General features: G+C 41.5%; 1 protein-coding gene across 2 annotated transcripts in view; it reads right to left on the minus strand.

Annotated features, from left to right (window-relative positions):
* Positions 1 to 22,971, minus strand: part of LOC146494490 (adenylate cyclase type 6-like) — a 47,045-nt gene that overhangs the window by 19,006 nt on the left and 5,068 nt on the right. For both annotated transcript variants that reach the window (XM_085145211.1, XM_085145212.1), the window contains exon 3: positions 22,018 to 22,957. In XM_085145211.1, coding sequence (XP_085001337.1) covers positions 22,018 to 22,957 — 940 coding nt within the window. The remainder of the gene's footprint in view (positions 1 to 22,017; positions 22,958 to 22,971) is intronic.

Genomic DNA, 22,971 nt, shown 5'->3' on the forward strand with positions numbered 1-22,971 from the left:
ACATTAGGCAGATGGCTCAGAGCGCTCAGCTCTGTTTACATTACTCTCACTGTTCAAGCAAAAACAGGCATGAGACAAAAGTGAAACCTGCAGCACGATGCATGTCTGCAGGTGAGAGCGGCCTGTCGGTCTGAACGTGGGTGAAGCTGAGACTTCTCTACATGCGAGCGGGTCTTCTTTCCAATATTTAATGAGCTGCAGTATTTATCTGTTGAGATCCATTTAATGTCCGCATCGCACTCCAAGCGTCTGAGCGTGCAGCCTTCAAACTAATTGCTTGCTTTTCTCAAGAGGGCACAGGCTAGTGGGTTTACAGAGTACACAGTAAAGTCCTGTGTTTACGCAACAGCACTCCACCTCTTTAGCAGCTCGGCTTGGCAGCGTGTACCTGCTACCTGTAAAAGGCCACCACACCTGCTCGTGTCCTCTAAGTTCAACAACACCCTCATTTATCTAAGGGCGTCACTTTTCCCAGTTTAATCCGGCGCCATTATAATCTCGCCACTACGCATCAGCAGGTGAGATTCACGACTGGACTGAATTACCAGCTCGGCTTACAGCCCACTATAAATGTTATATTCGGTTTGCGAAGACCGAAATGTATCACGCCACTGGAACGTCATATAGTTTTTTTTTGCCATAAAAGCAGTTGTCATTTTCCCGTGGGTGACATGATGGAAGCAGCCGGCCAGTCTGTGGAGAGGACCTCAGCCTAATCCCTGGATATCAAAATGGCATTATGTAAGAGCTGCTCAGATCTACACAGGAAAGCCAAAACAGCAGTAACACTGGCTATTCTGCAGCATAGATTAAAATGCACTTAGTCACAGAAAGCCCCCATCAGCTTACAAAGAACACGAGGGTATAATCAATAAATGATCAGCATGACTATATGGATGCATTGCTGAATCAATAACAACCTTAGTACAAAACAAGCAGGGTGTTGCTCTCATATTAACCTCCAGAGTTAATATATAAATAAAAAAAAGACTGCGTAATTATTTATCAGTAATAATCTAAAACTGCTGAACTTTGTCATCATGAGCTGAGAAATTTAAATTAAATTTTTTTTATTTATTTATATTTATTGATTATAAAAGTACATTTTTTGCTATGATAGAGGAGTGCTTAATTAAATAAATATCAAATATGGCTATAGAATTTTGGAAAAATGCAGAAAACAGTGCAATATTAAAGAACAACAATATTAAAGATCTACTGATGCCAGAACATCTGTAAAAACTAATGCTCTTAAGTTTGAAAAATTCTCTCAAATGGCTTCAGCTAAGAGTTGGACCTATAGCTGATAAAGAAAGACTTTCATCTTTTAAAAGATAAGCTTAAATTCACTTATATTGAAAAAAGAAAGACAAAAAGTAAAAGTGAATATGGTTACAAACCTCATTAATTACTAAAGAAAAGTAAGAATTGCTGTCTCTGCTAAGATGATTGCTCATAATTATGATTAAAATTAGTTGTACTAAGCATTTCAACTGCAGCCTCTCAGCAAGGGATTAAAGTCAGTAGGAGTCGTCCTCTGGGGATCACGAATGTTTGTACAAAATGTCATGGAAATCCATTGAAAAGCTGCTCGCATTTCCGTCCCCAGAGCCACGCAGCCAGCAAGGCTAAAATTAAACACACACACTAAACAAATGAAGTGCTACATTTGTGTCTTCACTTGTGCTGTATGTGTAAGCATTTGTCACAACAGCAACACTACACCTTTTCTTCTCTTCCAATCAAAGCGAAGCTCCGAAGCTGCCAGGCGAGCGATAAGAGGAGGGGGGTGGTGGGCTAATGGAATATCCAGAAAATGTATTTATAATTTCTCTCGTCCTTTTATGATGGGATCAGCACGGCGGCCATTTACTTTAACAGGAAGTCTGCGGTCCTGACAGCGAGCCTATAAACATTGACTTTTAAGGCCATCGGGCCCCTTTTCAGACTGACAAAGAGGGTTCTTTAAAGTGGAGAGAGAAATGCGTGACAATACGGACAAATGACATGTTTGAAAGTGTCCAATGAGACTAAAACAAATTTAGTGCATCAGAACGGCATTATTTATAACAGAAATATTTTTACATTAGCAATTGATCACACAGTTTCAAATCCAGGGAAAGGGATCTCTTGTAGCTGCTCAGCTGCACACACATCTCTACGAGGGATTTAAATGTTTTTTTTAGCTTCAACTTTGGTTTACTTCACTGTAGCAGGAAGCTGTTATTAATGAAAAACACTTTAAATCCACAAATTGGAAAGTTAAAGAATAGCTCATGAGTATGGGGGAGTATTTACCCTTTAAAAGCCTGATAAAATTCCTCAAGAGGCAGCGAAGAACAGAAAAAGAAAACAGAGCAAGGGTCCTTGAACTTTCGATGCCAAATAAAAAGGAACCACACAGGAAAGACGCACAAGTCAAACACATTTAGTGAGTGTTTGTTATGTGTCGGTTAAACGATGGTGGTTTGTGTCGGCAGACGTCATTTTTATGCTGGTTTATAGTATTTTAACCTTTGCCTAGGCGACTGTAACAATTCAACAATTCATTCGTCTGTGTTAAGAAGTTTTAGTCTGATTAAAAAATATTTAGAAAAGTGAAATGAACTGTGGATGAATGAAATGTGCAGCAGAGCCTTCCCTCCTTGTCATTCAAGGGCCCCTTAAAATGTTACCAGGAGATTCCAGGATTTTTTTTTTTTGTGGGGTGACACAGGGGACACCCAGAACAAGGCGAGGGGGGAGGGATACTCCACTGGGACATATTATCCCTACAGAGCACTTCACTCTCAGTCACTCTCAGAGATTGCGGGGTCACTTCTGGTTCCTAGCTTACAAAAGCAGAACGGGAGGCAGAGCCTTCAGCTATCAGGCTCCTCTCCAGTGGAACCAGTTCCCAGTTTGAATTCAGAGGACAGACACCCTCCCTAGTTTTAAAACAGACCTCAAATCTTTCCTTTTTGATAAAGCTTATAGTCAGAGCTGGATCAGGGGAACATGAATTATTCCTTACTTATGCTGCTTTTGGCTCGGACACTTAAAATTTCTTTTCCACTTCCATCTTTTATGCATTTCCGTGCATGAAGTTTTGTATTCCCTCTCCCATAGTTTGTTTTTTGTCCTTGTCTATCTATACTCCCCTCCCCCTTCCTGTAATAAGGGTGTTCTTCCTTCCCACTGTTACCAAGTGCTACCATAGGGGTTCATTTATTCTCGAGAACAAGAAAGCGCTTTGAGGTAACTTCTGTTATAAATCAGCACTATATTAATAAAACTGACTGGAAATGAACTGAATTACAAAGCTAGGGAGCTTTATCCATAATAATAAAGCATTTATTATTAGAATTTGTTTTTTAAAACTGACAAAAAAAGAACCCCAAAAAGTTGATTCTGTTCCTCAGCTTTTTGGGATTTTCTTACCTGGATGATTGAGCGTGCATCAAGACAAGATATAAATCCCATGGAGGTTCAGACTTAGTGGAGTAGAAGCAGAAAGTCAGATAACATAGAAATACTAGTAAGCAGTATTTCTACAAGTACAAATATTTCCATAAGGTACTTCAGTAAGGTACTGTGACTACTAGCTGAATGACACTAGAGGGCTATGAGATTTTGAGGGGGGAGAGAGCAGTTCCACGCCATTCCCACCATCTTAACATGCACCTGCCTTCAAACAGGGTGGACTTTGATTTTTTAAAATGGAAATATAAGATATATAAGAAAAGATGAGGGTGATAACAGGTTTGGCAGAAACTGTTTTTACTGTTGACTCAGAAAAATCCAGTATTTGTACTGCAAATTTAAAGGCCAAGAACAAAGAAAAAGTGCTGAGCAGATAAAGGAATTAAATTACTTAACACTTCACTCCCGCACAGACAGTTCAGTGAGGCTGATATCTGGCACTCACAAGCCAGTTTCATTACAAACCACACCCCCGCCTCAAAGCAACTAAGGTTACAGTGCAAAGTCCAAGCGTCTCTTTCTTTTCTTCTCGGTATGTTCACATGGCGCAGCAGTAGGTGACCTGCCACCCCCTCCTTTAATCCCCCATCCTGCTCCCCATCCTTCTTAACAATACTCAGCCCACACCCAGCCCGGTGCACAACAAGGCGTTTGTGTGCATGAGTGTACAAAACTATCAGATCACGGATGACCTTAACTAAATTTCCCACTGACACACGATATTACTACTACACCACTTTATTTATCCAGACCTCTTTAAGTGACAAGTCAGTTGACAAAAGGCAGTGAAATGAAACCGAGCACCAAAGGCTCTCTCTCTCTCTCTCTCTCTCTCTCAGGATGTGAAAATTACACTTATAATCCCTTTAGACTGGCTGTAAACAAGAAATATGACGTGTTTCATCTTTTTAACCGAGATGGTCAGATTGGAAACAAGCTTTGCTGTGACGTCCGTACAGGTATTATGTTCAGTCTCGTGTCTTAACGTTCAGGTAAAAAGAGCTCATCTTTGGCCTTGTTCTACGTGGAAGACCTGATGATTTTTGCATATATCTCGATGTTGTTCAGGCATCCTCTCCTTCCCTCTCTCGCTCTTCCTCAGCGTGAGCTTCTCTCTCAGTCTTGTGAAAGGTTCTGCTTAGTGCTGGCCCAAAACTTACACCCACGGAGGCTGTGAATTATCAGAGATGGCAACGCAGCCTTCACTTAGCAACTATCACCCACATTCCTCAGCCTCACTCCAAAGACCTGCAGTCCCCCCCCCCCCCCCCCCCCCAGATTTGGGGAGGGTGCAGAGTGGGGGACCAGGGGGAGGTAATGTGTGCTTGGCTGGTGTCTTTGTCAACATACCAAAGTCAGAGGAACATATTGCATTTTCAGGATGCTCTGGCCCTGATTTCCCTCCTATGAGCAACTCTTCATCAATATATATATATATTTATATATTTTTTTAACTCACCAAGTCATTGAGAAGCTGCTAAAAGGTCACTTAGAGATTAAAAATGTTCAAGATGAATACATTCGATCGACGCACCTTTCAGATTTTTTGTTTCTTAGGTTATGCATTAACAAGCTTGTATTAAAGTAAGATTCTTAATGCAAGATTAAATAAATGGGACACCGTTCCTCTCTATTGGAATCATCTTTTGCATTTGGTTTATAAAATGTCATATTTTTTTATTTTAGCACTTCATTGCTATTCATTTCATCTCCATTGTGTTATGTGTTCAGCAGTCACTTAGTTGTGCCGAGAAAAATTTCCCCACAGCATTACATCCTCACCTCCAATAGCATTAACCGTAGATACCCTGTATTTTCTCATTGAGAGTGGAACATATACATACATAGTGTTAACTGTTTATTTAGTCTAAGCCAAAAGTTTGAAACTCTGAGAGCATTTTAACCTTCTTACTGACAGACATCACCCACGGCCGGCCACACTACACCAAAGTAACAGATGAAGCATTAACTGACACCATTACATTAAAAAAGTTCCTGTTTTTTCACAGTAGATTATCATTATTGACTAAATCAATAAACTAAAATGAAATAATAAGCAATTCATTTAAGTATCTAATGGTCTGCTAACTCTTAATTGTGGAAATAAAACTGGATCACTTAGCTAGCTTGTAAACAGACATTCGAGTGAACAAACACACAGCTTAAGCTTTTCCAACATGTACAGAAATCATTAAGCCTAAGCATCTGTCCGTGAGAGTGGCTTCGCAAAATGTCAATTAATCGACGAACTCTCTCGACGTCGCTTCACCTCAAAGAGCTTGGCGTTGTCCCTAAATACACTGAGAGCATTTCAAGGAGACACGGAAAAAAATTATTTACCTAGAGCGAAAACTGCGCGACAAACAAGATTCTGAATTTATTTATTAAGACTTTCTCGCAGAGGGAGTGGTGAATGATGGGATATTATTGTGGAAACGATCCCAGCAAGAGTGCAAGTCAGAGGCTATCAGCCTTTGAGAAGCATCTGGAAGTCCTTAGAACATCTGTGTTAGATCAGGCTCTGCAAACCACACTCTCGCACCTCAAACACAATGACAGCGTTTCAGTCCCCACAAAACCTAAGAGTCTCTCCCGTAGGTTGACTCTTATCTTTCCTCGAGTGGGCAGGTTATTTATTTCCATATTCTTTCATTTCATTTATTTATTTTTTTTCCCGCCTGCTCTGACTCGCGCTCGCTGTCACTTTCAGCCTTTGTGAAAGAGTCTGTGTGTGTTTGGTGCCAGGCAGCTGCTGGGTTTGTGTACTCAGCCTGAGCCTCATGTCTACATGCAGCTCACACTGCCCTTATCTGAAATGACCAGAAACACATCAACAGATAAATATTCAAGCCCCGCCTGCTCATTCTGCTCCCTGGCTCGGCCGGGTGGTCTACGAGCGGAGCGTCAGCCGCTGAGACACATTTAAAATCTTTTTAAACAGTTTGGAGAGTGGTCACCTGTGCAGTCCCGTCGTGCCTGTAACTTGTCAGAAGCAGTAAAGTTGTGATGAACAGCAGAGCAGAGTTTCCCAGGAAATCCTTTTTTCCACGACACCTTTAATCAAACTGTTTAAAACACAGTTTCCAAATTCTGTCATCCTGTCTGTCTAAACCTGACAAGAATCAGCGTCATTTAAACAGAAATAGCACTTTCTCGTGCAAATACGGTTCAGTTTGCTAATAATTAAAGTACAATGTGAGCACTTTGCATACTCGTCAAGAAAACATTTACCAGCTGCAAAAGAAGATTTTCAAAAAGTCATCCACTCTCTTCTGTTTGTCCATTTCTATACAAGAAACAAAAACAGATCTGATTAATTTTTTTAATATAGTAAGTCGCTTTGTGGGATTGCATAAAACAATGTCCTTCCATGAGTGGAAATTTAAGTATGACTCAAAGAAACGGTGCTTCAGACCAAACACAGTCTAGAATCAAAGAGCCACGTTTACTCAGAAATCATTTATGCAGATACCTTTCCACCAGGCAACAATAAAACATTTATTCATTATTTATTACTTGCAGCTTGCCTTAGTTACTGATTAAAGTAGGTTTTTAGTATATTGGACTTTCTGCAGTCTTGTGAAAAATGACACTACATCACACGACTTCATAGCTTGTAGAACCACCTTTAGCACCAGTAACTTCATATAATTGTCGTCTATATGGCTTCATCAGTCTCTCTTGTTGTGGAGGAATTTTGTTTTCCTCTATTTTACACTATACTACTTTACAATACAGCTTCAGTTCACTGAGGTTTGCGGGCATTCATTCATGCATAACTTTGGCACACAGAGGATTTCATGGTTGACGCAACGACTGCAAGGTGCCCAGGTCCTGTGGCCTGAAAAACAAGTCCACATCATCACCTCTTCCCCTCTGACTGACAGCTAGCTGTGTGAGGTGTTTGTGCTGACACGCTGTATTTTGTATTTTTGCCTTGTATTATTATTTACAGTGTTATTATTCTGGTCAAAGATCTCCACCTTGGGCTTGTCTGTCCAAAGGACAATTCTATAGAAATCTTGTGGGTTCGAAGCTGGGCAACATTGTGATAACACACACCTGAATGCTCCAGACCAATACAACAGCTTTTATATAGGTGCTCACACTTGCTGATGATTAATTAATAAAAGTGCACCAGATTAGCAGCACCTGGCTGCTATTTACCCACTTAATTCCCATGGAAGCAAAAAGGAAGTACTAAGTTTTCTTAGTTTTAGAGTTATAAATGGGAAAAAAAGGAAAACTGATGGCTCATGTTATATCTGAATACTTTTACGCAACTGTTCTCAAAAGTGTAACTTATTTGCAAAGCCGGCAACAATATGTTTACTTGTAACAAATATTGTTTTGAAGCTTGACTGCATGGTCAGACCAACTCTTTCACTCACTCAGATGTCTATTAATAAATCTGCCTTGGTTTTAATGCATTAATGCCAAATCACAACAACAGTCGCCTCAAGGTGCTTAATATTGTAAGTTAGACCCTACAATAATACATACAGAGAAAAACCCAACAATCATATGACCCCATATGTGCAAGCACTTTGGTGACAGTCGGAAGGAAAAACTCCCTTTTAACAGGAAGAAACCTCCGGCAGAACCAGGCTCAGGGAGGGGCGGGGCGATCTGCCGCGACTGGTTGGGGTGAGAGAAGGAAGACAAGACAAAAGGCATACTGTGGGAGAGCCAGGGATTAATAACAGGTATGATTCAATGCAGAGGTCTGTTAACACATAGTGAGTGAGAAAGATGACTGAAGAAGAAACACAACGCAAATACTCACATGAAGCAACTTATTCTTACTGAGCATTTTAAAACTCCTTACCCATCAGTTTTTGTAAGCAGGGACAGAGACAAGCTGGGGGTCCTGAAAAACTATGCAACACACACATTTCCTTTGGCAACCAGGCAGGTGTGACTTCTGTGGAGAGAGTGCGACTTTTAAAAAAAAAGAAAAAAAAACAAAAAAAGAAGAGGGTTCTGGCACTAGAGCTGCAAAAACCTTTTTCATTTATTTTAATGGCAACAAAATCTGCATAAGAAGAAAATCAAGACCCGTTTCACACAATCATCAAGTTGTCTGGAATACGTGGGACCCCCCGCAACGACGCACGGCCCGGCAGACTGAGGAATAACTGCTGTGATAAAACAAGAAGCCTCATAGAGGAGTTACATCAGTATTAGAGGAACGTAAAGGAGATGCAATTAGCAATAAAGCCAATTATTGGCACCCAGAAAAGAAATCTGTATAAATAACAGAACCGTACAAGGCCGACGATTCAAGCAAGTGAACTCTCTTTAAAAGCTGTTTGTCTTTAACCTCCTAGGACCTGGTGTCCACATACGTGGACATCACATTTTGGGTTATTTAGACTAAAATACTCAATTTTGCTATACATGGGTCTGATATCCACTTACGAGGACATTATACTGCTACTGTTCTATCAAAATTTTAAACGAATATCCTCATATGTGGCTCTTATTTTTCTTAAAAACAAAAATAAGGTTGAAAAATAAAAATCTAGTAATTCTTTGTTTTTACATTCATCGGGCCTCAATATGCCCAAATATCAAAGAGAAATTAAAAATGCATGTCGTGGAAGAGTTCGGGTCTTAGGAGGTTAAGGCCTAAAACACACTCGCCGTTTCCACAGCAGTTGGGGTTACAAAGATGCACAGTCATAGCAAGCTGACCACAGATAAGCTTCTCTGAACCAGACAACTGGCAAACAACATCCTGTGTATCCCTCCTCTCGAGTCCCCACCACCTCCGCTCATATGACCTCTTCCCTGTCATCGCCATGTTTAATTACGGACTGTCTCAATTCGACAGCAGGGGGGAGGAAAACAAAGCACAAATCTATCCAAGCAGCCGAACAGCATCGTGTCTAGAAAGCACAGACCCCCCTCCAATGGCTGCCCCCCCCCCCCGACCCGAGCTTTATGATTCTCAGAAGGAGAGGTAAATGGCAGAAATCAATTTTGACCTGATTTCTGAAATGTTTTTTTTTCTCCCATCTTCACTTGAGGCAACGGTTACCGAACTGGGTCTTGGCTGCTTGAGTCGTAGTTGTTTCCATGGCAACACTGGACCAACTCAACACGAGCACTGAGGGAGACACTTAGCGATGCTGTTTATTCCCCATCAGTCTCAGAAGTGATGCTAACTCCTTCCCCTGCACTCTTACTGGTCCACAGATTGGCATACTGGGTGGTGTTGGTGGTGTTACATGTGTGAGCATGTATGTGCATGTGTGTATGTGCATAGTTAAGTTAATGCAGGCAGCTATGAAATGTGCTAACATCTTTTGAGCTTTGACTACAGTGGCTTTATCTTCAAAATGCAATAATTCTTTACTGGATTAGTAGCGTGGAGTACTGGTACATTATTCTTAAATTATTGTTTAAATGTTACCCCCACAGACACACCAAAGAAAAAAAAACAACTAGAATTTTATAATGACGTGCCCGAAACACAATTTACTACTAGGTACAGTTAGGTCTGAACACACAATCTTTGTGTCTGTCCAGCACAAGAGAGCATTTTTAAATGATTTAACAGCAGACTTTTAGCTTTAATTCCAACATTTTTGCATTTTTATACGCAACCTATCATTTTCAGAGCCTCAGAATTAATTGGGCAGTCTAGCATAATTTCAAATATAAGGATTGTTTTTAATTACTGGATGAAAATCCTCTGTAGTCAATGACTGCCTGAATACTAGAATCCAAGGATACTATCAAATGATGTGTCCATTGAGTGTTCTGCTATACCTTTTTTGCAGCTGTCTTCAGTTTCTGCATGTTTGCGGGTTTTGCTGCATTCAGTTTTGTATTTGATAACTGAAAAGCATGCTCTATTGGGTTGAGCTCAGGTGCTGACTTGGCCATTTCTTTGCCTTGAGAAACTCTTCGATTGCTCTTGCAGTATATTTTGAATCATTATCTATTTCCATTGTGAGGAGAAGCTCACTTGTCTCAATCGGAGCGGAAAGAATAGCCCTGGACACTTCACAATTTGTCCTGCTACTTCTATCAGCGGTCCATGCTATATAACTGCTTCTACCATGTTTGACGGGTAATGTTTTGGGTTATGACCTGTTTCTCTTCTAAGTTAACAAGTTAACCTTACTTTCGCCTGTCCAAAACTGTGCACACTTTTTTGTTTTCTGGTAAAGCCTACTCTGGCCTTCATATTCTTGGGTGTATCCAGTGGTTTGCACCTTCTTGTAAGCCCTCTGTATTTACAGTTGTAAAGCTGTCTCTTGAGTGTAGACCTTGACAATGACAAGCTTACCTCTCTGAGAGTGTTTTTGACTTGGTTAGATGTTGTGAAGCTACTTTTCTTAACCAAGGAAAGAATTCTGTCATCTTGTTAGGTCTTTTGGAACCTAACAAGATGACAGAGTGATGGTGAAGCAGGGTGAAAGTGTGGGGAATGACGTGCAGGAAATGGTGAAAGCAACACTCAAACCCAGGCCCTGCAATTGCCTTCAGTACCAACATAACAAGACGAGCTACTATATGGCTGTACCAGTGTGTTTCCTCTTTTTAGGAATGATTGTTGATTTGGCCACTCCTGAAATTCCTATCTCCCTTATCAGTTTGTTTTGCTATATAAGCCTAATAATGGCTTCCCTGACTTGCACTGGCATCTCTTTAGGCATCATATTTAAAATGACAGTGAAAAGCTATAAAATGCAAATTCAACACTCCTTATCAACCAAATGTCCAACTACTTTTGAGCCACTGAAATTTGGTGACTGTGTATAAAACATGGTTGTAATTCCTAAACAATTCATGTAAAATGTTCACAACACCCCTGAAATTAAAGGTGAACGTCTGCATTTCTGTCACATATCAATTATTTGATTTGGTCTACAGTAGCAAAACTACAAAAACTCTTTGTCCAACAAAAAATGGACCTGTGGAACTGTGCCATACTAAGCACTAAATAACTGCATTTGATCATTTTCCAAAGTCAAAAATAAATTTCCCTCCAAATTCTCTTCACTGTGTTTTCTGTGTGTGTCCCATCCTGGTTGTGAGCCTAGCGTACATGTGACAGGTAGCCTCGTTAAAATGCTGCTGCCGAGTTAAACACACAAATTATTTATCAAGGAGGCTGTGGAAGGATTACGTGTGGAGAATATCAGATTCTGCTCCGTTCCTCTTTCCCTTATTCTATAGCTGCGGCTTTGCACAGGTGGCCATCGCAGGCTGACGCTTCTCCCACTGAGATCCAAGCGCCCCCCATCCTGATGCATGATGCACACACAGGGTTACTCCAGCACCGGGAGATGCTGAAACTGTAAACAGCTGATATGGTCTGTGTGAGGTTTCCTCTGATGGAAATGCATCTATTCTCTGTGAAACCTCATAGAAATTTGAAAATTGAGTGAACAGCCTTTTGGAAAGTTTGACGTGAAACCCCAGGGGGTTTGCATACTCTAATCTTATCTAACAAATACAAAATACTTATTAAATAAGAGCTAGACAAGGAAGCCAGTGTAACAAATTGACTCAGGGTCCTTCTAGTCTACAAGGAGGCCTGATTTGCCCTCTGTGCTCTTTCTTAACCCGCCATCTCATCTGTGGCCAAAACTCAAATACCCATTCATCTACACACAACTTTAAAAGATAAAGGAATGGTTGGGCTATCTGTGACTATACAGCGTTAGAGGCCTCTACCCTAGTGAGGCTAGTGTGTTTCAGGGCATGTGAAAGAGCAGGCCCATGTGTATCCACAGAAAAGGGGGATAGAGTGACCTGCCCGTTGCTCTGACGCAGGCTCTGATAAGACTGTTCCATGTGACGCAACAGTTAGCAGAAACGCCAAAGGCCAGGTATTTTTAGGAACCAGTCTTTGACCTCTCACGGCACTTGTGTCAACAACATCTCCACGACAATGTTGGCCATTGTTAGTGGCCGTAAAGCAAACAACTCTGCTGTGCGAAAGGTGCGAGCGTGAGAAGATTGTGCGACAAAAAGAAGATCGAGGGTGCAAAAACAAAGTGTGCAGATTCAAGCGTGCGTGCTGCATGTTTCTAATTTAATGCCGAGCACGGAGATAGACAAGCACATGTCAGTACGGACGCAGAAACGGACACCCACACACAGGCGAGCAGGCGAGCAGGACCATTGTTTTGTGATGTTATTTCCCAAAGAAAAACAAAGAGCAGCAATTCTGACAACATTCAATAGAGGGGAGAAGGGAAGGCGTAAACCATAACAAAGCGTGTGTGTGTGCGTGTGTGTGTGCGTGTGTGTATGAGTTGACAGGGGACATGTGTACGTACTGTACAGTTACAGCTAATTGATTTCAGCTGAGGAAGTTTGAGGAGCACAGACATCGTGACACAAAAACAGCAGAGTGAAGCTCACGCAACTCACGTAACAGGGCGAACACGAACCATGTTTAAACTGTTAGTGTTTGTTTCGTAAGCCTTATACAACAAGGTCGATCAAACCGCCACATTTTGTGGTTTACAGTGCGAGGCTGTGCGGAAAGAGATGATCCTCGATTCTACAGCTGTAAAAACACACCTACCAAACCAAATCCAAGAGCAATAGGGAACAACCACAAGGTCTTCATGTGTTTTGAAAGGTTTGAGGACCAGAAATGTCATGGGTTGTACAAGAAGTACCCCCCATACAGCGACTACACACTTATGAGATGTCTTCAAGAGTCTTAGCTGGTCTGAACATGTCTGAGAAATGTACAAAAAAAGCAACCCTGAGCAGAACACACATCCTAACACTCACATTCATGCAGAAATTTGCTGTAACTTCATTAAAGTTTATTTTATTTTGACGATGGCATATTAAAGTTGCTCCATAGGGCAGTGATATACAGTTTGCTTCGGAGAGGAGACACAGACCAAGGGCGTCCAGGGTGGAGCTACCCGCTATGGCAACCCCTTATGAGCCAAAAGCAGCTTCTTCTTCTTCTTCTGGTGGTGATATATCCTACTTAACAAGTCACAGTAATACGATGTTTAAAGCAGTAAAGGTCTGTCTTTTTTGTCATCATCCACTGAGTTATAAATATATAGAGACAGACAAGCTAATTTAGCTTTTCACCTTAAACTATTCAGTTTGCCAGTCAAAATGTCAGTTTATAAAAATAACCACAGCAAAACCATGAATCTTTTTGTGCCTTTGTTTTGAGTCTTTGAGTAGAGTGTTGCAGAAATTTGTCTTCAAACCCACAAATTATTTTGTATTTTTGCACTTCCTGTTGAATCCTCATGAAGGTTTTTTTTAATGGCTTGTCCATAATTTTGGACAATCAAGGTTCAAGTGAACAATGCCCCCAGGCCAGGAGACTGGTCCATGATCATCTGACAACCACCAGTCATGAGGGAAAAGTAATGGGTGACCTTCTCCATGTCCAATCCTTGGCAACCCTTGAAAAACTACAGGCAATCTGTTGTTAACCACACCAATCATTAGGTTTCCTGTGCAGCACTTTCTTTGCATCTGATTTCATGCAGCAAAATCCAGCAACCTCCAGGAAACAACCAGCTGGGAAGTACACATATTTCCTGAGCATCCGGTGGTTATATCACATCCAATATGGACAATAAGACTTCACAAAAGCTTGAAACACTTTCATTTCTTTTTACAGCACAGAATCTGTACTAAATATGCCACTTGTGAATTTCAAAGCCAACGAGCAGCTAAAATAGTTTGAAGACGGCGTTGCAGACGTTCATCACATCCCACACGGGATTTGGTGACTATGAGACTCGTAGTGACACTAAAGTCCATTTATTGTATTTATACTTCAAAGGTATTGTTAATTTTTAAAGATTATCCTGCTGAACAAAAGGTGTCATAAACTCTTATTTCTCACAGAACAAATCTTCCAAGATGAATAGACTGTGAAAAAAGCCCATTTACTTTGGTGGTTAACACACTGACCATTCATGACACAAACCCAGCCTCAGGGGATCACAAGCTAGTGTACTCTCAGTGTTGGTTCCAACCAATGTTCCCTCTAATTTTTCATGTGTCTGAGCGAACACACAAACTCCCTGAACGGTCCCTTGGACAACTGTGAGCAACAGCCGACGCGTGCACTGTGGTCACGCCAGCATTGAATCCATCTAAGTTACATGGTTTATTAAAATAATCAAATTACAGCATTTACATTTATGTTATACTACTTTTAATTAACTGCTTTAGCCCACTTACAATGAAAATTTAAAAAATTTTGTTCATGACCTGTGTAGTATGTTAACACTATTGGAAGTAAAAATAACTTGAACTCCAATTTTGAAAGCACAACTTTCTTTTTTTTAAATAAAGCTCTGACTTGTATTATGAGTATGAGTCTGTGGTCTGGGAGAGAGTCCTGTAACTCGCGGTCTGCAAAATACAGTAAATAATGACCAATGTTGGGCAATTAATTATACAGTTACTTCTTCAAAAAAGTAACTGAGTTTTGCAAACATTAAAGTTTCTTGCAGCTATTTACCTAAAAATGCAGCCAAGGCGGTTTTTAAATAAACCTTTCAAAATATTTACAGAACAATCAGCTGTTCTGCATCAAATTTGATGCCACACAAATTATTTGTGTCACTCCAAAAAATTATTTCTGTCCACTAAAGGAGAACAACAGCTTGACACCTGCAGGCCTGACAACAGGAGATGTATCACTCCTGTAACACCTGTAACATTCAGAAGTCGCCTCATTGTTCTGACACACACAACAAAATTATTGACTACACTACACACTAACTACACAAGACAACACGCTAACTTTAGACTCCAAACACGCTAAACGTCGCAAATCTCTCACATCTCAAACACCGCCGTCACTCCTAAAACTTCCTCCCTTCCTAAACAACTAAATGCCATGTTGCCATATCATTTTTTGATTGGTCCACATGGTACATTTTTCCAACAATAGGAAAGGGTGGGGTTTTTGGTTTTGTGTTTGCTCACAGGCAGAGAGTGCTTTCAAGCGTTTTCCTTATAAAACACAGTTTTTACCGTTTCTTCCCGCAGTAAATAAAAACAACAATAGTATTCAGGGAAAAAAAAGACAAACATTGTATATATTTTTATCGTAACTCTGGTTTTACGTGACCTATCGTCACAATTTAAAAACTGGTATGTGTGGTAAGTCCACACTTTTTCCGTCAATTGTTCCGTCTGTCCTGCTCACATCTCCAATGGTTGTACACGTTGTCATTAACGTGGCTTCACTCCACATCAGCCACGCTGCTTTGCTAGCTAAGGACGCTGTCATAGCCTGTCAACGTTGATTAGCTGCGTATATACGAATGTGAATCACATCATTAGCTGCACTATGGGATAAGGTGGCATCGTTCTAATCCCAAACTGGAGCAGCCAGTCACTTACCGACTAACACTGCAAAACAGAACTGTTAACGTATTTATTTTAATTTCAATTCAGGTTAGATTTTTTTTTTGTGCGCAACACAGATTTTATGTGCACAGAGACCGTGCCAGCAGTGCGCAATTGCGCTTGTGCGCAGCTTAGAGGGAACATTGGTTCCAACCCTGAGTAGGGTCAGAAAGGCCATCCAAGATGGATGTGCCATTGTGACCCCTTGCAAAATAAGCGAGCAACAAATTTTACTTTCACTCAAGGAAAGCAGGGCAATAAAAATAAGTCATTCACTGCCGATTTGTAAATGTAAGACCTAACCAGGAACTAAACACCATCTTTTACTAAGAGTCTCAGTTTTAACCCAGACTAAAACGCAGTTTTTCTGACTTATGCCTGATTTAGACTTCTGCGGGTAATCTAAGTCTTACCTTACAACGTAACCAGAAACCCCTTTTAACTCTTTGCTGTAACCTTCCGAGTTGCAGGTAGCTGCAGGAAGGTTACAATGCAGGTTTAAAAGAGGTTTCTGGTTATGTCGTAAGTTATGATGTAGATTTCTAAATCTAGTCTAGATCAGGCATACAACAGGGTCATCAGTGGTTCCAGCAGTCCCAACTGTCCAGGGTGTATCCCATCTCTCGCCAAGATTTAATTCTACCTGAGTATGCAGTATAATATCTGCTTTCTATAAATACTAAACTATGCAGGAATAATAACAGCAACAATTTCCCCAAACTTTATTACTTTTTATTCATTAACAACGTTCTCTGTGGTTTCAGTTCATCGTTTCTCTTTGACTTGATTATGACTTTAAATGATTTCTGCAAGAAGCAAATGAAACTAGGGTTTGATGCGGAGCTGCTCAATTAATCGAATTGTTTCAATTTCAATGATAATTTTGGCATCCATTGCTATTTAAAGCATGGCAAGTGAGAAAGATTGAGTACTGCACTGCTTTAGTTGTTAATATTTCTTTAATTCTGCCTTTAATCAAACCATTTTCCTTTATTTTTTGCCTCTTCGTGCATGTCCAAATTTAGCTATAAGACTGAGCTACGATAACCTCAGCCAGTGATTTATTTCTGTAGGTTTTCAGCTGAGATATAGGTAAAGTTCAAAGAAATCCACTGAATTACAAACAGAATTTTCTTCATTTTTTAGCTTAGCATATCAACTATGCTTGCACAGTCTTTGAGTAACTGTGTTAAATAAAGGTGTTGCCCAAAATAATTGTGATTAGGATTTTTACCATAATCCAGCAACCCTCCCGTAATATGCAATAAAACTAACCCAATTTAAGTGATGCAGATTAATCAGCTTCACTCTGACAGAAAATAAGGGAAGTGAAATAAGACATCTAGAGTCTAACAAACTCTCCACCCTAAAAAAACAAAACAAAAACACTATCTGCATTTACATCATTCGTCATGCCCAGTTTTCGAATCGCCTGCACCAATCACCTGTACTCATCCATCCAAACAGAAAGCCGGTTAATGAGTTATGGGAGAAAGAGGAAATAGTTGCAGGCAAGCGTGAAGCAGTGATTGATAACACTGAATTAGCTGGTCACACAGTACACAAGCGACCTTAGGAATTAACAGCATAGCTGGGCTGCAGCGATCTCATGACTTTCATTCACGTAACGATGGCAAACAATGTAAGAACATGTGATGGATTACACTATGATATATCGTGCCTGATGTGACAGAGCACGCTGTAATTACTGAGTTCCCACGAATCCCTAATCTACTCCTGTGCTACAGTAATTAATTTATAATAAACAATCACAATATTATAACACAGGAGTCGGTAAATGCATTAGAGTGACAATTAGTTAAGATTACGCCTAATATCCCCCCTATTGTTTCTTAGTAATGGCCTTCCTATTTTGTTTTGCATAACTTTTCCCAGAGGAGAAGACAGCTGTAAAACAGCTAAGGCACTACAGAGGCCAAATATCCACCATATTGCCCCCCCCCCCTCTTTCGGCCTCACCCCCGTCACCCCCACCCTGAGAGAAAAGTACAAAGTGTCCCTTGTGTGAGAGCACAGAGACCTGAGTGATACTGCTTTATATCATGGTATTCTCCCACTGTCACACAACAGCACACATACGCGCACACACATACAGCCGTCCAGCTGGGGCGGTTCATTCAGCCACTGACCTTCAGTGAGCCCCTAGGTCCTTGGCATGACGCACAAACAACACACTGTACAGCGAGACCCATAAGCCCCAAAGTACATGTAAATACGCACATACAACGTGGTGACAAAACCCAGCAGAGCCGTTTACAGTTCACACACTAGCCGCCCGATCAACAGCATGATGTCAGTGTTTTAAATGCAGTCAGGGATATGACTGAGAGTCAAGTTCAGTCAATCTACAGTGAAGTTCATCACTATAGATCCAACGTTTCGTTTTGCTTGCATATTCAAAGCCTCATTGTTTCCCCTTTTTTAATTAACCCAAAACAGTTGGAACCTGAACGTAGTTGCTGTTGTTGTGAATAAATATTTTATCTATAGCGTGTCGGGTAGGTACATAAAATTCCTATCACACTGTAGTAAGGCTCAGTTTTATTTTTGCCTAAAAAAGCAACAAACTCATAACTAAACTGACCAGTTTCGACAATGTGTTTTATTGAAATTAGCTGATTTTCAATAGAAGTTTTTGAAAATGACTAATTATTTCTGCTTTTTTAAAATCACACTGCAACAGAAATTCATTAAAAATCTGCATTGTCACATCACAGCAAAAAGGTTCTCGGTTTGAATCCAGTCTAGGGCCACTGGGGCCTCTCTGAGTATTCTGGCTTCTTCCTAGAGGCCAAAAACAACCTAACATGGGGTTGGGTTAATTGGTGATGTAGATGTGAATGTGTGCATTAGTGGTTGTCTGCCTCTATGTGTTAGCCTGAGAGAGACTGGAAACCTGTCCAGGGTGTACTTTGCCTCTCTCCCAACAACAGCTGGGAAAGGCTCCAGCCCCCCGGTGACCCTGAATTGAATAAGCGGAGGAAACTGGATGGATCATGTAGAATATTTACACCAAGGATGCCATTTCTGTTCATATTTTCTGTTAATTGATTTTCTCATTGGTTTGGTTTGGTTGTGCTTGTCAAAAATTTGAGTGTGTTTTATTTTACTGATTTTAATTAAGTCCAGAAAAGAAACCTTACTCATATCAGTGTACCATCACCTAACTTAGCAACTTTCAGCTCCATGTTTTGGTTTTGCAACATGAAACTGTTTCTGTTCTGTTTCCTGGCTCTTATATACTCTGTTTTCAGCCCTTACAGCCAGCTTATTCCATTAAAAAAAATGCTATGAGAAACCCAAAGTACACCGTAAACTCCAACACCGAACACAGAAATACAGATTACCATTCATACTCACGTTCACACCTATAGCCAGTTCAGTTTACCACCAATGAACCAAACATGCATGTCTTTCGATTGTGGAAAGCAGAAATACCCAGAGGCCCGGGGCGAACATGCAAACACTACACAGAAAGGCACCAAGTATATTTGAACAAAAACTGGATCATCAAATCATCAGGAAGGCCACTCCCAATGAATCTAACTTAGCTTGTTGTCTCCTGGACGTGTAAATACAGATTGTTTTGCAAAGGTGACATTTGAGAGATCACTATTAGGATGTTACAGGCTTCAAAGCATTTACAGATGTTCTACCAGAATGCAGTTTTAATATAGATACCTCTTAAATCAATCTGAGTGCTCTTATGCTTCTCTTGCATAACGCCCAAGAAGAATAAACATGGGGATAAAAGCTTGGCTTAACACTGTGTTTCTTTGACATGTCAAAAGAACAAAAGTAAGAAGGTACTATTCTGCTGTTATGCAGTTTTATTACAAAGTAAGGAACTAACCGCCATTCCTGTTGTTATTGCTATGGTATCTTAAAACCTGAGGGGTTTTTAGAGAGTAAAAAAAATGATAATATATCAGTCAATATGGTTTGGCTATATAAAGCAGCAACTTTCAGGGTTGTAGAAATAAAGCCAACAATTAAGTCCCAAAAACTGCAGTTCCTCTTTGTGCCACTTGAGGCTCTGGCTCCAAAGCTGAGTAAACCCTCACACTCCCTTGTTAAATGCTCCGCTTAACAGCATCAAAACTACAATGCCCTTTAGCCTCTATAATTTGTTTCCTCCTCATGGAGTTAGGGGTGTGGCCACTTTGACTGGCAGATGTGGTAAAATAGGCTGCTATAGCCAGCAAGTCACAGACTTCAGTTGGACCGCTCAACCATGTTTGTGGTTTTAGGAGCATTAAACGGAATTATTATGTTATTGTTAGCTACCTTAACAGCAGTATGTGTAAAACCTAAATGTGAAAACGCCGCCTGTTTTTGCACCACCGTCTGCTGAGCCGCAGCTGCTTTGTTATCATTACTAAATGAACCCAAGCGCTTTTTTCCCCTGTAAAACAGCTTTAATCTCACAACTACCAATACATCTGTAAGTAGGGATGGGTATCGTTTAGGTTTTATCCGATACCGGTGCCAAACCGGTACTTTTGAAACGGTGCCGGTGCTTAAACGGTGCTCAAACCGGTGCTTAAAGAATGGAGAACACAAAATTGGTCCAAAAACATCTTATGTTCAGCTGTTTTTTTGTAAAAAGATAACAATGTTAGCCTTTTCTGCAGCTATAGGGGATTTATGGTATCACTCTTGGCTGGAAGCAGTGCTTAATCAATGGAAAAAACACAAACTTTGTCCAAAAACCTCTCATGTTTAGCTGTTTTCCACTTTTTCTTTGGTCATTTTAGCCTTTTTGGCCAGGGTGAAGGGAGTATCTCCCATCAAACAAGAAGACAGCTGCATGTAACTATGACGGTGTTTGCTAGTTCACCTTACATGCATTAATTTAATAACGTGGTTAGCCTACTAAGCTACTCACGCAGAGAAGAACGGCTGCTGCTGCCATCATCATCCGTCATCATTTCTGCTACACTGGCAGGGCTAGGGGCCAGGACTCTCCTCTTCGGGTTTTTGGGGGATGTTGCTAACTCCGGGTCCGATAACAGGCAACCCACCCGCAGTCGATGCGCTGGTGTGAGGTCTTGCAGCAAGCTATCAAATACGGCGCATTTTTCGGCTTTTAAAAAAAACGCTATCCGTCGCCAGGTGTTTCATCGGATTTGAGGTGTTACCTTCTTTGACAGTATCAGCTTAAAGCACTTGTTGCAGGCTGCTGAGTTTGCATATTTTGCTGTGAAGTACAGCCAGACTTTTGACCGCTTCGCCTTGGGCATTTTTAATCTGTAGCTCTGCTCTAAAAGAACGTACGTACATGGACCCGCCTACTATCCGGAAACGTAAAATGATTGGCTAGAATCTAAAGTGTATCATTCCATACCAGTTGGTGGCGGTAATGCACCTTTCAGTTGTTTGCCAACCGCCAATATAAATGTAAGGAAGAAGAAAGTGTACCACAGCTCAGGAAAAAAAAGCACCGAAATAAAGCACCGAAATGTGCGCTGCTTTTCGGTCTGGTTACTACCGTTTATGTCAGAACCGGTGCCATCATGGCACCGGATACCGGTACCCATCCCTATCTGTAAGAGGCCAATATTGGACATTAACAGGGTGAAAACCATTTGGGTTCCTGTTTGTGGTGGCGCTCTGCTTCAAATGGATCTGGTCATTCGAATACTATTTAAATGTGGGAAAATGGCATTCTTTTTTTATTATTCAGGTTGGGGGTTAAAAACTTTGCTGGAGACCTCAGCATATTGATTCAACCAATGCTTAGCTACACTCTAAGTCATTTATAATGAGTGACTCACCCAAGGGCCTGTGTGTTTTAAGAGGATATGAGAGTATGAACTTGATCATGAACTTCTGAAAAACAGCAGGATAACAAATCAATAACCACAGAATGGGAAGAGAAGAAGGACCTGTTCCCTTGTCACAGGGGTCACCACAGCAGTTAGCTCTGCATGTTTCATTTGGCAGTTTTATACCGGATTCCCTTCCCGCCACAACCCCAAAGGAGATCTGTATCTGTGGGCTGGAAATGAACCAGCGATCTTTCACTTGCCAAGCAAATATGTATGGAGACAAAACCACAGAACAAAAATAAAGCAACTACTGCTGGCCATCTGTGTCACTTCACATGAAAAGCAAAGACACCACAGAACATTCAGACATCAGGCTTTTTACCTGTTTCCAAAGGAACTTGTCTTCCTGGTTGATCTGCCAGGTGGTGACCACGTGTATGATGGACAGCACTGCTCCACTTAGTACCGCCGCCCTCATCCTCACAGGCAGCAGAGTGTAGATGATGTAGATGAAGAACACGGACCACCAGATGCCTTCCGAAGCACTCCTGGGTGCCACCATGAGCACCCCAAAAACCTGTACGGACACTAAGACTCCGATCACCAGGTAACTGACCATCCACATGTAGTCCTGGTGGAAGCCATTGCGGTTGCACACTACCATTAGAGCCATAAAGAGCGCCATCGCCACTGAAAGGGCTGACGAATAGGCCACGTGAGGGGCGGCGTGGACACAGTGGAAGGTCAGCATGATGCCGCACACGATCACAAGTACCCCCATGAGCATGGTCAAGGAGCTCTGGTTCAGCCTAAAGAAGTAACGCTGGTATAGACGCTCCAGTTTGCGGGACTGGAATTTTTTCGACTGGAATACTCGTACCACCCTGAGCCAGCAGTCCGCAGCCGTCACCACCCCCGCTGCGCCGTTGGGACCTTCGTCGCCCATGTCGCTGCTTCCTCCATTACATCCCCCTTTCCTCCCTTTTAACTCCCCGTCCTCAAAGCCCAGGTCAACCGATTTCAGCCCCACACCTTCGCTCGGAGCCCCTCCCCTTTTGCCATAGTGGTCCTCCTGCCATCCGCAACGGACGCCGAAGTTTCCCCCACCTCCCATGGCCCCTGCCCCCCCTCCGCGGTGGTGCTGATGGAGGGGGGCTCCGGAAGGGGGCTCCATAGCATCGGGGTCCCGCAGACAGCTCATGTAACGCGGGTTGCAGAGAGATGAGCCTCCCTTCCGTTTGGACTTCTTGCCATTGCGCTCCCCCCACGCAGTCTTGCGGTCGTCCACTCTGGCAACTAGGAAACCACTGAACCAGGACATTCTGTGTGAGCAGAG

Source organism: Neolamprologus multifasciatus, chromosome 20 (assembly GCF_963576455.1).
Source record: "Neolamprologus multifasciatus chromosome 20, fNeoMul1.2, whole genome shotgun sequence".
NCBI lineage: Eukaryota > Metazoa > Chordata > Actinopteri > Cichliformes > Cichlidae > Neolamprologus > Neolamprologus multifasciatus.